Source organism: Pleurodeles waltl, chromosome 3_1, assembly GCF_031143425.1.
Source record: "Pleurodeles waltl isolate 20211129_DDA chromosome 3_1, aPleWal1.hap1.20221129, whole genome shotgun sequence".
Lineage (NCBI taxonomy): Eukaryota > Metazoa > Chordata > Amphibia > Caudata > Salamandridae > Pleurodeles > Pleurodeles waltl.
Genome location: NC_090440.1, coordinates 1,032,764,046 through 1,032,779,988, shown reverse-complemented (window position 1 = coordinate 1,032,779,988; position 15,943 = coordinate 1,032,764,046). Strand labels below are relative to the sequence as shown.

The window sequence follows — 15,943 nt, the reverse complement described above, 5'->3', positions numbered from 1 at the left end:
CTGAAGAGGTGTAGCCTTGATGAGGTCTCTGTGTGATGGAGCGACCGGACATATGCCCTCTGATTTTGCAGGCCCTGGCAAAAATCCGGTTTTGGAAGATTTTATTCAGGGAAGATTGGGCTTTATCGAGTGCTGTAATGTATGGACAAATTTTGCCCAAATCCTTAACAAATGTACTGCCGAACAAAAGTCCATCAGCTAGGGGGCTCAGCTCTGCCTTAGTGAGGTCTGCCAGTTTGGGGTCTATACGAAGCAGGATAGATCTTCTCCTGTCCATGGAGATGGTGCAATTCGCATTACCAAGTATGCATAATGCGCGCCGAGCCCAACCAGCCAAAGTGTCAGGGTCTATCTTCGAGCCAGCTTCCTTTTCCGCAACTGCTAGATCTAAAATTTTGCATAAGGGTCTAATAAGGTCTAAAACTTTGTCCTGGCAGGACTTTCGGGATCTGTTGATGCCCTTCTTGGGGTCTTTGGTAGAGCGTTTAAGGAAGGGTGCTAGGTTCAGGTCTAATTTAGGGGTTAGAGCTACCTTGTCAGGAATGTTGGGGCCTGGGCACTCGGATCTGAGATGATTCTGTACGTCTTTGTCTAGGCTTTCCTTAGCCGTGTGTGGGCGTATTCTGTCACTGAAGGGAGAGGAGTCCAGTCGGTGGACCTGGGGTGCACAATCTCGCCGGGCCAAAAGTGAGGGAAGAAGTGGGATGTATGCATTCTAAGGGGGGAGGGGGGCGTGAAGTTCATCAGAGGAGTGTCTTTGATGTTTTTGGGGAAGAAAATAGTCATCTGAGTCAGACTATGGGGAGTGAGATGCATCAGAGGCATTATCCGGAGTGGAATAGGGCAGAGCTTGGGTGCTAGTAGAGGGTTGCGCTGAGTATTGGTGATCAGAGGATGCTAGGGACAGACGGATCATGGGGGCTGCATGAGGCCATTTGGGGCCTGTGGGCGGTTGGTCGTGACTGGTGGAAGGAAGGGGCATGGGATTGGGTTGTCCATAGGGGGGCACTGTTAAGGCATAACGTTTCAATTGTCTGGCAATAGGTTGTAGGGCGGCCAGCCCAGGCACACATGCGCGAGAGGAACGCTATGCTCAACCGTCTGCAAATCTCAGGAGCCGACTCCAACTTGCCCAGTCTGGTGGCGTGAGCTCACTGTCCAGATTCAAATATGGAACTAACCCGGGGCACGAAGAGCGCGTGGGCTTCAAGCTAAAATGAGGCCTATCGTCCTTGCGTCAGCATTTTGTTCCCCCTTTGCCTCCAAGCACCTCCGCCGGGTGTGGTAACTCGTATACGCCTCCCCCTCCCCGCTCACTGTCTGAGAGGGACTGAGCAGCACAACACGGCTCACTTTAGTGTTCTGGCAGCAGTGGTAAAACATACATTTAAACAATACACGTGTAAAATTACGTGAGAAACGGTTATAGTACTTATCTCATTGTCGAAGCAGCAAAGAAAGAGGAACTCTGATGGATGTTTGTAGTTATATATGTCAGTGTGTACTATGATTGATATTGATGCTGTGATGTAATAATTATGGGTATTGTAGTTTTCCAAAAAGTTAATTTTATTGGCTGCTGTGTTTGTGAAGTAATAAACAGCAAAGAAGGAGAAGCATAATCCGAAACCTCTGGTCCTGACATAGAATTAATTCTCGTATGGCTGAGAAAGATAGTGTGAATTTTCAGAAAATATGCTCTCACTTTAGCGTCTTGAGCACCTTCCGTCACCTGTATGGGAAAATCAAGAGAAAACTGTTTTCTCCTGAAATGTATTCATGAAATACAAGGAGAAGGCTTTTTCACGAGGCAAAAATCACCTTGGAACAAACAACAATTACTAAAACTAGTATGGTATGTTCAACAAATGATTTATATTGTAACTAATATCTGTTATCGCCCTTTATATGTACTCCTTTTTGTCTCCCCCCAAAACCTTCAGTTCACTAAATTGCATTTCAATGGGGTGCTATATGTATATTGGTCCCAAGATGGCTGCCAGCACTTCCTGGCTGAAGTGCTGGCAGCCAATCAGATCTCACCATAAGATCTGTGCTCAGGCTCTGCCCAGATATACAAATTTAGTTTTCTTTAAATCTCTTAAAAACTTCTGAACAGTTTTACGCCAAATAACAAAAAGGGCGCTTTCTGGACCAAGAACTACCTTTCTGCCAAATTTGGTGTAATTCCGTCCAGAGGTTCGGGCTGTAGTCGTGTCAAAAGTCTCTATGGGAATGAACATCAGTTTTAACAAAAATTAACAAACGTCTTACCATACTTCCATAGTTCATATGTGTATTGCCCCGGACGGGGAAAAGTCTAAGAATGTAAAAGGGGAAAGGGCATGAAAGAAGCTTGAAACTGGGCAAGTGGCTGTGGGGTTGTCTGGCATCTATGGAAACCTACCAAACTCGAACATTACTGGACACTAAGCATTAGGGAGGTGGTGTGGCTTGCATGGAAGTCAATACTTCTTACCCAGAATGCTCTGCACAAGTGAAACATAGGTTGAAAAATCAGAATTTTCTCATATTTTCCTGATTCAAAAATCCAGAATTTTTGGGGAACAGCAAAAATCCCAGTACCCAGTGTTCCCACACTTCTACCAAAAAAAAAATGATCTCATGTGTAGGTCAGATAAATATCATAGACTGGAACAAAACCAAAATCTGTGACAATGTGTAGTTAAGATGGCGTCAATATTGTCTTCACATAGTCTGAATTTTGAACTATTTCTGTCCTGTGCAATAGGCCCATTCATACATGTGTGTTACTGTTTATATTGGGGAATTTGGGAGAAGTGTAGACAACTTGAATGGTAGGAATATGGGTAGATATGGAGTAGATCTAACCAGCACGGTTTCCTTTACAATATCATCTCAGCAGCATAAGACTTTCAACCACTCTTAAGTGGGCAGATGGTATACATTACCCTGAGTTCATTTCACCATACTTGCCTGACTCATGGAAGTGCACACAATATAAACCTTTGATGTGTATGGAAACACCTGAAAATTAGGCTGCTTAGTAGTCTTGTCCTCTGATGCCTTCTGCTGCAACGATGACCAAAAGATGGCTATTCTGGTGTTTAAATCAGTTGAGCCAGGAGCAGTGAAAATGATGCAAAACAATGGTGGATGGAAGGCGTGAGCAAACCGAGTAATGGAGGTGACTGAATGATGAAAACAGGGATTGAAAACAAGAAACACAATTAAAAGGATTTGAGGAGCTCAGCACGGTTAGAATATTGTGGAACACATAATGGCAGTTTTTATTTTTAATATGGGAAGGATTTTCTTGAATAAGTATGTTTTTTGATAGTCTTATTGGGATGATAATTGACCAGATCTCAGTCCTTGGAATGTTCATTTATGTTTGTACATCATCATGTGACTACATTGTATCAAAGTCACTGGAAAGGGAGACATTACATGTGCTTGATCAAGTTTATAATTTCATCAGATCTCTGGGATGAAATTACACCTGGATTAACAATTCTGGGTAGTCGTCGCAAGTATTTCAGATAGGTAATTGAGCTGCTGCAGAATGCCAGAAAGTGATAAGTCTGTCATTTCAAGTGCACTCTATCACAATGTCTTATTGAACTGATCCTTTAAAACACAGGTCTGAGGTTACCGGTAAAGCTCAACAGGCAAATGCCAAAACGCCCCAAATGAAACAGCTGTCCTGTGCCAATTCAGGCTGTCGATTGTTTTTCCTAGATGAGTGTAGGAAAGTGGTGTTGCAGTTACCCCCGCTTGTTGCCTGATATTGATGCTGACTTGATTGAGAGTGTACTGCGATCCTGCTAACCAGGCCCCAGCACCAGTGTTCTTTCACTAAAAATGTACCACTGTTTCCACAATTGGCACACCTCTGGCACACAGATAAGTACCTTGTAAAAGGTACCAGTGGTACTAAGGGCCCTGTGACCAGGGAAGGTCCCTACAGGCTGCAGCATGTGTTGTGCCACCTTAAGGGACCCCTCTCCTAACACATGCACACTGCCAGTGCAGATTGTGTATGTTGGTGGGGAGAAAAAGGCAAAGTCGACATGGCATCCCCCACAGGGTGCCATTCCCACAAAATACTGCCTGTGGCATAGGTAAGTCACCCCTCTAGCCGGTCTTAAAGCCCTAAGACAGGGTGCACTATACCACAAGTGAGGGCATAGCTGCATGAGCAATATGCCCCTACAGTGCCTAAGTCCATTCTTAGACAGTGTAAGTATAGTATGGCCATATTAAGTATATGGTCTGGGAGTTTGCCAAAACAAACTCCACAGTTCCGTAATGGCTACACTGGATACTGGGAAGTTTGGTATCAAACTTCTCACCATAATAAAAAAATGCACACAGAGGGCATCTTAGAGATGCCACCTGTATTTTACCCGATCCCTCAGTGCAGGACTGGCTGGTCTGTGCCAGCCTGCCACTGAGAGACAAAGTTCTGACCCCATCGGGTGGGAGCCTTGTGCTCTCTGAGGCCAGAAATAAAGCCTGCACTGGGTGGAGGTGCTTCACACCTTCCCCCTGCAGGAATCGTAACACCTGGTGGTAAGCCTCAAAGGCTCAGGCCTCGTATTAAAATGCCCCCAGGGCACTCCAGCCAGTGGAGATGCCCGCCCCTGGACAAGCCCCCACTTTTGGCGGCAAGTCCAGAGGGATAATTAGGAAAAACGATGAGTCACCACCGCAGCCAAGACCACCCCTAAGGTGTCCAGAGCTGAAGTTATCCCCTCCTTGCAGAAACCTCCATCTTGGTTTGGAGGATCAGGGCCAATAGGGATAGGAATGTGTCCCCCCACCAACCCCGCTCCCCAAAGGGAGTGGGCACCAGGAGGGTGTATCCGCCCTCAGGGACAGTAGCCATTGGCTACTGCCCTCTAACCCTAAAGACGCCCCTAAATCTTGTATTTAAGAGCTCCCTGAACCCAGAGAGTCTGATGACCTCATGCTGAGCTGAAAAAACCCGCAGAGAAGAGAAGGAGACAACAACTGACTCGGCCTCAGCCCTACCGGCCCATCTCCTGCTTCAGAAAGCTGCAAGAGAAGAAGCAACACTTTCTGCAGGACCAGTGACTCCTGATAAGCCTCCAGGGGACTGCCTGCCTCACAGAGGACCAAGAAACTCCCGTGGACAGCGGACCTGTCCAAAAAGAAGACAAAGAAACCATCTTTAAAGGGACTCCCACCTCACTCAAGAAGAGGGAGTCCAAACTACTGTGCACCCCATGCCCGTGGCCTGTGTCCAGAGGAACCAACTACCCAGAAAGGATCCCCAGGCGATTCCAACTTCATGTCCACCCAGGGCCGACCTCTCCAGACCCCCACAACGACGCCTGCAAAGGGAATCCCGAGGACCCCCTCTAACCGCGACCGCCCGGGACAAAGATATCAGTTGCCTGGAAAAGCACTGCACCCACAGTCCCCAGGACCAAGAGAAACCGACCACTGGTGTAGCAACGACCAGCACCAGACACCCTTACCCAGCTGGTGGCTTGCCTGAGAAGCCCCCCTGCCCTGCCTGCAGCGCCTAAGTGACCCCCGGGTCCCTCCATAGAGTTCTATTGAGAACCCGACGCCCTGGTCACACACTGCACCTGGCCGCCCTTGTGCCGCTGAGGGTGTGGTTCCTGTGCCTACTTGGGGCCCCCCAGTGCTCCTTCAAACCCCCCTGGTCTGCCCTCCGACGATGGGGGTACTTACCTGCAAGCAGGCCGGAACCGGGGTACCCACTGTCTCCATAGGCGCCCATGTTATTTTGGCTCCTGTTTGACCTCTGCACCTGACCAGGCCCTGTGTTGCTGGTGCTGGGTGTTTGGGGTTATCTTGAACCTCCAACGGTGGGCTACCTATGCCCAGGAGACTGAACCTGTAAGTTTGTTACTTACCTCTGAAACTGTGCTTTACTTACCTCCCCCAGGAACTGTTGAAAATTGCAGTGTCTACTTTTAAAATAGCTTTTTGCCATTTTAAAGAAAATTGTGTACATTGTTGATTCCAGTCAGTTCTAAGTATTACTATGCAAAGTACCTTTTGTTTAATGTACTTACCTGCTAAATGAATCTTGTGGTTCTAGAAATAAATTAACAAAATAATAGTTTTCTATATAAAAACCTATTGGTCTGGAGTTATGTCATTGAGTGTGGTTTTTTTTTAACGTATTGCTTGTGTGTCTAGAACAAATGCTTAACACTACTCTCTGATAAGCCTAACTGCTCGACCACACTACCACAAATAGAGCATTAGTATTATCTATTATTACCTCTGTCAAGCCTCTTGGGGAAACCCTGGACTCTGTGCTCACTATATCTCATTTTGATATAGTATATACATAGCCAGCTTCCTACAATGAGTCTCTGGCACCATGGTTCCCTTGGCGAACCCTTGCTGTAACTCTGTGACAGATAAATACACACACACATGCATGAACCCATGTGCGGTTTACTGTGAATCCAAAGTCAGCAGTTCACTTCACACCATGTTACACCCAGGGTACTAAGAAGGGAGGGGCAGAAAGGGCCTCTGTTCCCCAGTCTACACTTTTTTTTTTTCCCCAGAACCCCACACTCGTACCACAACATTTATTTGTTCATTTCGAAGGAAGCCTCTGCTGTTTTACTACTGATGAGGCAGCTAGTACCGTTGGATACAGCCCGATATTGTATCTGCTGTGTTGTCTCCTTCTAAGTGAAACATGTTTTTTGAAGTCAGAAACAGATGCTCATCCTAACCCCACCCCATTTCAACCCTCAACAGTTGTTATCCTGGGCCCCTTAGAAAGTTTCTGACATGACTAGTTACAGCAGGTAAACCTAACTGCCCTTCAAACATAGACTTATTCGGAGCATGCTATGACAATTTGAATTTGTCACTCCTCTACTCTGGAGAACTTCCACTGCGGCCGCTCGCTTTTATTTCCTGAAAACGGCTTAAGAGACTCTTCCCTGCATAACTCTCACTGGGTCTGGCAGAAACTTACTAGCTCCTTCTGGAGAGCTTCTACAGTTTGCTCATCACACCACATCACATACATAATGTGATCAATTAGCTTCAAAGTGAAGACTCTACTGTTTCCTGCTCTGCTGAAACTTAGAGTAGAAACCCTGACACAGAAGCTGGGCCGAGTGGGAACAAGACAAGAACCAACTATGATGCACACTGTATATATCCACACTCTCCTTCGATGATGTGTAGTTTGCCCTTAACGTGAGGTGGTGGTCCTGAGTTCCAGATCTTCTGTGCTATGCAGGCTAATTTTAAGTTAAGGAGTGATTCTAATGATATACAGTTAAGGTGTTTGTTTAGATTCCTCCTGGACTTTAGGTTCGGACCCTTGCAGATTAAATGACTGAACGTGCGTGGAAAACATTACCGTAAAAGTAAAGACTTTACATTTTGGATAATGCTGTGGCTAAGGGCCTAAATGTATTATTTTCCTATGGTTGGGAAAGGTAAGAAACGTATGTTAAAATACTGTTTTAGCATTTGGATATGAATAGGGTATAGTGCACTGCCACATTTGGGTTCATATGTAGCTAAACATATCTCTTTTAAGCTGCAAACGTTTCTTACTGTCTTTACTAAATTGAGTGATACGAAGAGATGCTTTTGCTAGGGTTTTTACTTGCCTTAATTTAAATCTACATTTTAATAATAAACTTGGAAATTGTATGACTGTTATCACTTAAAATGGTTTTATCTTTCCTAGGATTTGTTTGAGAGTAGTTGGTGGTGGTGTGGTCAGTGCCATGGGTACCTAAAAAAGGAGGACATTATGTTCCAAGGGATTCTTTTTAGGCTTCCGGAGTGTGAGTAGTCACATGTTGTGCACGTCTGCTTAGTAAAATAACTCACCCTCTCTGCTGATGGCACATTGTGGTGGTGGTACACCCCAATATTGTTCTAAAGTCCTTGAAGGCTATGTGTGGGTGCAGTAGTTTAACTGCCATTGTGAAGCAGGAGAGAGGTAAGGGGAGATAATTGAAACTGTAAATCAGAAGACGGTATCCCTTAGATAATGACCCAACAAGCATTCTCGTTTTTACCCTGTTCAGACTTAAAGAAACATTGTGATTTATTAACAGAGTACCTTAGCTTGAAACAGAACGAGAGTCCATCCGCATTACTCACTTAATATAGGTTACTTTAAATGTAGCACAATCTAGAGGGCAAATTGATACTGTTACAGCAAACCTCTTTTTGGGTAATTACCTGTATCGTAGAATAGGCCGGAATGCTGAAAAATGTCAAACATTCACCCCCAGTACTGAGATCTGGGCCTAAATCCATCATTTTTTTGCTGCCCATGCCATTCCAGATTGGACCCAGCCATATGAAACTCTTGACCCGGTTCCCCATGGGAACAGTCCAGCCCGAACTGCCAGGCAAGGTCTTCCCTGGACTGGAAACAATCATCCTGGGACCGGTTTCGAGGTTTCACCCCTCATCAGCCAAGCTAGCTTGAATCCAGTGGCATGGGAAGCACGGGACCCACGTCTGGGCATACCCTTCCCACTTAGGGCGACAAATGCAAAAACAACAAGTGATGGACGGAATGCTGAACAATGTCAAACATTCACCACCAGTACAGAAATCTGGGCCTAAATCCATCGTTTTTTTGCTGCCCATGCCATTCCAGTTTGGACCCAGCCATATGCAAATGAGTCTTGACCCTGTTCCCCATGGGAACAGTCCAGCCCGAACTGCCAGTCCAGGTCTTCCCTGGACTGGAAACAAGCATCCTGGGACCGGTTTTGGGGTTTCACCCCTTATCAGCCAGGCTAGCTTGAATCCAGTAGGCATGGTAAGCACGGGACCCACGTCTGGGCATACCCTTCCCACTTAGGGTGAGAAATGCAAAAAATAACAAGTGATGGACGGAATGCTGAACAATGTCAAACATTCACCCCCAGTACAGAGATCTGGGCCTAAATCCATCGTTTTTTTTTGCTGCCCATGCCATTCCGGTTTGGACACAGCCATAGGCACCAGGGAGTAAAGAACTGCATTTTTTTGGAAAGTGTACATAAATCAAAGAAAAGGCAACTATCTTTTTAGCTGAAGAACAGCAGTGTCCAGGAGGGATTCCTTAGGAGATGGTTTGAGATCCACTGCTCCATCCAGACTTGCTCTCCTGAACTTGCTTCAAAAACCAGAAAGCACTGCTTGATGCAAAGAGAGACACTTCGGAAAAATTAATTTGTCAGTGGCCACTCAAAATGTTGCATTGGGCTGGGCAGGCAGAAAAGCACAGATCTCTAAATCAAAAAGACACAACGGTCAAAATGGCATCATACTTTTATAAAGCCGAATTGAGTAATTGGGTGGGAGTTGGGTGGAAGGAAGACTAAACCTTAGAAGAATTAGCGTATTGTGAGAGCACTCAGTTCCCTGGTAATAGCTTAAGGCTAAGATCTCTCAGCCTTTGTGCAGAACTGGGTATTCAAATGTCTGCCTCATGAAAAGATTGTCTCAGTCATTTGAGTGGTAAAATGTTATATAGTAAATGTTTATGCATTTTAATGATGATATAGTCTGTCAAAATATCTTTACTCTGCACCCAGCTATAGGCCTACTAGCTGTGCTATTTTTCTCAGGTTTTGTTACCCTGGTTACGGTCCTAACAGGAGCTATTGTACTGTTGATGTTTTTGGTATGTTCTGATTGAACTGCATGTAATGGAACACATTTAATTTTATCCTAAATTGATGGTACTAAATTGCGCCTTTTGACTTTATTCTGTACTTTTATGGTTCAACAAACCGAAATACATGGTTATATGTTTTAATCTGCAAACAAGGATAAAGCCCAAAAAGAGTGAACATGATTAGAGTGGCACTAGCATGATCATGCATTAGGACTTTAAGGAAGAGAGGATGTTCCTGTAACAAAGTGAAAATGCTAACTACTGCATATATATGCACACAATATCCTGTACAAAATGAGGGCCACCAGCTTGAGACAATAAGAACACGTTATAGCCCCTCTCAAAAAAATATACTTGGCTAACGTCCATCCATGAGTTGTAATCCTTGATAACCTAGAGGCGAGGCAAGCGAGAGATTTACACTGGGACTCATACATGCTTTATTACAATACTGGAATGGAGTTATTCTGATGACTCTGGTGCGGCTCATTGTTTTAGTCTGTGTGTTTTCCTTTGATTGGTGCTGGACTTCACATGGTCATGCAATAAGCAGCTGTTTACATGTGTACGCAGGGTAGCGGTTACAGACATGATGCTGGACAGTTATCGCCATGCTTAGCCTAATTTGTTTTGTAAATATTAGTTCTCAGTTGCTTCGTTTTTAACTCTACTCCTCCTAAATCTGTATTTCTAAAACTCTGAATGCTTGTCCGTTTTCTTACTTTAAATTGTTCTCTACAATCTCCCTGGGTGTCCAACGTTTGTACATGAGAGATGGATTGAAGATGGGGGTCTCTCTGAACCACTACAAGCATATGCAGGGCTTATCATTGCTTAATCTGACACATATATACAAAGATACTGACAGGACTCATATGATAAACTTCTGGTGACGTTATATTGATAACATGTGCCAGTGCTGGTAACACTGTATGTTGAGGAACCAGGAGTGAGAAGCCTGTGAAAATCATGTCACTTTCTGATGCCATGTTTGGCAAACTTTCCTTATTTTAGTCGATGCCACAAATGCGTGAGCTTTTTTATGTAAAATCTACTTGTATACGTTTTGATAACTATTTCTTATACACGCAACCAACATGTTCTCCATTTTTAAGGGTCCTTTTCTATGAAGCCTGGAAAAAGAAAAGAAGGGCCCCATAAATTTGATAAGATGACTACACTTTTGCTCCAGGCTCTGTGAGGCTCTCGACCCTGTCATTAATTTGTCTGATTGCGATTCAACAATTTCCGTGCAGTGTGTGTTTTTTACATGACCTCTCATATTTTTTTTATTTTTTTATGGTTTTCATTCAGATGCCAGAAAAGTTTTGAGTCGTCATCATACTATACAGAACATCTTGCTTCAGGTGCAGCCTTGTCAAGGACCTAGTGTTATCAAAGAGCAGCCTCCAACTCCTGCTCCCCCTTCTTCATCAACATCATCATCTGTTGTATTGGAGAACGTTCCAGACTCCATGAACCTTGAAATGTTGACTATGCTCGTAGAAAACACCGGAGGCTTGGATGAAAAGGACTTCAAATTGGAAATGATTTCTGAACGGGACATGGCTGTTGTTACTTTACGAGCCAATGAGGGTAAGTTTGTTAACTGTGTTTCATTGCATGCATGTTATCTCCAGATTATGTTCTTTGGAGAGAGGAAAAAGAAATTCATGTTGTTATGTTGAGAAGCAGATTAAGTACTGATGGCAATAATGGACAGCCCTAAACAGATGTATGAAACAGAAGGACTCCATGGCATTATAGGGATATGATGTGATAAGCAGTTGCCCAGATTCAAACATGTTTTGAGTTTTGGTGGTCAGGTTCCTGAATTGGGAGCTGTTTTCTTATGTATTAAAACAGTCTAGGCCGGCAGGCTTGAACAGAGAATTTGAATAGAATGGCAAGTACCTGCTTATTCGTACAAAATTCCTTTGGTGTACAAGCAGGTAAATGAATTTTAATGTGGTTTGTCAAAGCAGTTCTTTGCTCTTCCCCTCTCCATAAATCCATATGCTTATGCAATAATTAGGCATGAGTTAGTAATTGAAACTAAACTCAAAAGGCACATTTTTGAAGTAGATTCCAGGTTAAAAACACTAGTTGATGTATAGAGAAGCTAAAAGACGGATTAAGGCAATGAATTCTCTACTTTAAGAATGTGGAATTCGTTTAAACTGTGATTTCTTTTAGCCTATAGCATGTCTTCAACTAATACGTGTCTTCTACGGGTTTACCAGATATGGTAGGGGACTACTTCATCTTCTTTCATTTGAAGGACTGTTTCTTTGTTGGTAGAGCTGTTTGCAGTTATTTTAATTGTAAATCTAAATTGAATTAAATGTAGGTAAATGACTAAATTAACCTTTCATAACAAAGGCTAATGATACCTGCCTGCTTTATGCTTTGTTGGACATTGGAAAGGGGGAAAACAGTATTGTAACAATGTCATTTTGTTTACTTTGATAGGTGTGATGGACTTTATACAAAAGTGCACCCAGAGTGCCAGGGTAAAGAGTCACAAAATCACTGTACGACTCCTTGAATGCACAAAGAGTATCAAGGTCGAAGATCTACCACCCGATGTGTGCACAGAGTTCCTCAGTATCTACTTTGAAAGCTCTAAGCATGGTGGTGGAAGGGTCGCCGACGTGCAGTCTGTACCTGAGGAAAATTCAGCGATTGTTACATTTTTTGATCAAAAAGGTAAGACGAGTTTCTTTATGGTTTTAGTGGACTCCTGTATGGTTTTGTGCAATCGTTGCAAAATCATAGTTTTATTCCTGTGGATAAACTTTGTAACCTCTGCAGGATTATGGTGTGTTGCGCTTCCAAGTGCCTAAATACATAACTAATCTACATTATGCAGCGAGAATCTGCTAATATATGCTGCACATGAAAACATCTTATTCCAGTATCGGAGTGCGCTTGGTGGTACAATTCTAAAAACTATTTAATTGAAGTTGGTGGCTATTCCTAATAAATTTAGGGTGTCCATTGGGACATTGTATGCAAGAAGGCACAAGATTGACACTTCGTGGGGAGGAATGGGGGAGGGTGGTGGTCCTTTCCATTGTCAGGTATAGAATTTCACTGAGCTTGGCAAAACGCCTTCTATCCCCTGGTCCTTCTGCTGTGGCTTACTCCTGTATTTCTGGCTGGTGTAAATTATTGTGAGCTTTGTAGCTTCACTAGTTTGAGTTCAGTATGCATTTTGACCTTTATGTGTTCAGATAGGCCTGACTTGAGATTGCTACCTGCATGAAAGTCTGCAAAGCAGATTCAAAAGCATTAGATGCACTTCGTCAGAACCAGAGAAATTTTTAAACAAAGGTAGATTTTGAAAAGCATAGGCAAAAAAAGGAAGCCTGGTCAACCAAAGTGGGATAAGTAGTGTCACACTCTAGCAAGTAGCTATTAGTTTGTTTGGATATAGAAGAGAACCTGCACACCAATTGCTGGACTGATCAGAAGAAGGGAAGCTGAGCTGCTCATTGTGGAGAGCGGATTGCCCCTGACTGCTGATGTGACTTTTGCAAGCACCCCACTCATTGAACATCGATAGGGAGTTCTGACCAATGGAAGCCAGAAGGTCCTTGCTGATGTGTTTGTCTGAGTTACAGAAACCGTTCTAGTTTATGCCATTGTTATGGAGCTGCAGAGATTCTTTGCTGCCTTCAATTGTGATGTTCTTGCAGTGTCCGGACGTGCTCCTTGCTTGTGTTAGTGTATCGTCCCCTATTTGTCTTCTTGGGCTTTGATGGACTGATGCATGCATTCCAGTTGCACCCCAGGGTCAAGGGCTCAAAGCCTGATGGGCTCACAAACAGTTGGAACCATTGAGTTGGGAAAAAATGCATTTTGTCTTTTAGTAGTGGCAAGAGATCTCCTTAGAGATAAAACTGTGCCCTAAAAAATACAGGTTAGGTTATAGACCCCTGTAATAGAGGTTGTCCTGTTTCCTGTATCCAATAGGCCTCATTCTGGAGCCATTAAAACCAAGGTTGTAGCCCTTATTGTTCAATAAATATTAACATTTAAAATTTTGGTTTGTCCCTAATCCTACAGTTTTTCCTTGTTGGGACTGGTGCTGACCCGATAAAGTTGCCGAGCGAGCTTTACATACTTTAGGTGTTAAGATTGCACTCCTATACTATATATCTGATAGAGAATTCCATTTGCATAATCCTTACTTCAGAATTTCCCCCAGACATCAGTCTGGATCCAGGGAGTTTTCTCGAGCAGTACCCCTTCACACCGTCAGGGGGCATCAGTCGGCTCCCCTTACGTCATCTGTATTGTGCGTGCCTGAAACAGTGTTACGGGACCTATATAGGCGCCAACCCAGCGAGCTGACAGCAATTATTTTCTTTCCTCACGAGCCAGCGCTCATCCGAAGAAAAACTACCCCTCAGTCACTTTTTGATTGGTCTTTTTTTTTTTTTTTTTACTTCTTGTTGAAAATGTTTGAGTGGACACACTCCTGGTGTGTTGTGATGTCGTCACATAACACCTTGTTCAAGCCCTGAGTGTCCTATCATTGGGTGATGTTCATGACAGATGCGCACCTTGTGTGCTTGTGGTGTCTGGAGTGCGACCATGACCCGAAGTCAGGCTCAGAGTGCTGTGCCATGAACCCTAAAGCTTTGAGGGAGCAGTCCCTAAAGCTCATTGCGACCCGGCCCTCAGCTCTCCATTTCAAAGTCCCAAGAACTGTTGTGGAGCCCATTCCTCATTGTCCCACTCCCAAGACCCCAGGTCGGTCAGGTGTAAATCAAGGCACAAGAAGAAGTCGAAGAAGAAAAAGCATTCTTCGACTTCACCCCATCTGTCAGCCGTCGAGACAAGAGAAAAGGAGTGTTGTTGTTCCAGGCCTTCATCATCAGTCTGCGCCTGGGTCAGCTCTGTGCCTCACAGAGTTTCCAGGTGCCAGCGTGACACCTTCCCAACTCCAAGAGTTTTATAAGGCCATGCGCCTCATATTTGGGCAGTGCGACTCCACTGGAGCGCCCTCGGGTTGCGTGCTGGCAGCTTCGGGCTTGGCTCCAAGGGGCCCCTCTGGATCCATTCCTGGATCCGTACTGGTGCTGGTCATACCGCCTATTCTGACGTTGATGCTCCAGATGCCACCCATGTCCTTGGGTGGCGCTGACTCCATCCCCATTGCCGACACTGATCCGGAGCTGTGCGGGTGTTGCACAATGGTGATTCTGACTTCAACAGGGACCTGCCTCCTTGCTCGTATCCTGAGCCGTATTCTCTTGGGTTGGGAACGGTGAGGAATGGGAGGGGTAGCTGGACCCGTTTGAATACCAGCTAGAAGATCTCATGCACTAGAGGATGGACGTGGGTGACGCCAGTGGTCTGGACACTTCCCATGACTTTGGCATGCTTTATCCCCCTACTGTGGCTACGTAGGAGGGAGCGTCCTAATCAATGGTGGTGCAAAGAGGGGCATCGAGTTGTTTTGATGGCAGTCATGACTATTCTCTCCTGAGAGAGGTGCTTCAGCCTGGGGCTTTCTCTTCTGAACTCCTTTTGCCCTTTAATAAAGCCCTTACTGATGTTCTGCTGGGGACCTGGTCGAAACCCAGCTCAGGGGCTCCTGTGAACAGGACAATCGCCCGTCACCATAGACCCACTCCAAATGACCCAGTGTTCCTGAAGCAACACCAAACCCCTGAGAGCTTGGTTATCCAAGCCTCCACGTACCCGGACGCATTCCCTTATGCACCCCTGGATAGGTAATCCAAGAGACTGGACCAACTCAGGAATACGTTTTCTTCTCCAGCTTTGCATTGTGGTCAGTGAACACCGCATGCCTTCAGGGCCATCACACCTATACCTAATGGGATGCTGTTGCAAAAGTGCTGGCACAGGCCCTGGGCCATTCTCTCCCAAGCTGTTGATGGGAGAGATGCAACGAAGTTCACAATACAGTGTGCACTGGATACAACCAACTCACTACGCAGATTGGTTCCACTGACAGTGGTCTTGAGGTGCCATGCCTGGGTGAGAATGTCTGACTTTTCGGGGATGTCCAGTCCTCCCTTTTGGACATGCCCTTTGATGGCACCCGTCTCTTCGGAGTCAAACTCAAAGGAGTCCCGGGCTACGACCAGGTCATTAGGCCTCGAATCTCTCCATCGCCCACCTCAGTCTGCTTTTTGACCCTTCTGTGGCTATGGAATGGGCACCAAGTCATGTCCGTTCCGCTCCAGCCACTGTTATGTGCACGCTGCCCAGCCCCTGTGTGGCATAGGACGTGGTATGCAATGTCTTTGTGGA

General features: G+C 44.9%; 1 protein-coding gene across 1 annotated transcript in view; it reads left to right on the top strand.

Annotated features, from left to right (window-relative positions):
- The window catches only part of LOC138284949 (protein mono-ADP-ribosyltransferase PARP14-like), a 745,301-nt gene that overhangs the window by 134,818 nt on the left and 594,540 nt on the right, over positions 1 to 15,943 (top strand). Inside the window, exons 5-6 of the mRNA XM_069224296.1 lie at positions 10,967 to 11,248; positions 12,125 to 12,361. Coding sequence (XP_069080397.1) covers positions 10,967 to 11,248; positions 12,125 to 12,361 — 519 coding nt within the window. The remainder of the gene's footprint in view (positions 1 to 10,966; positions 11,249 to 12,124; positions 12,362 to 15,943) is intronic.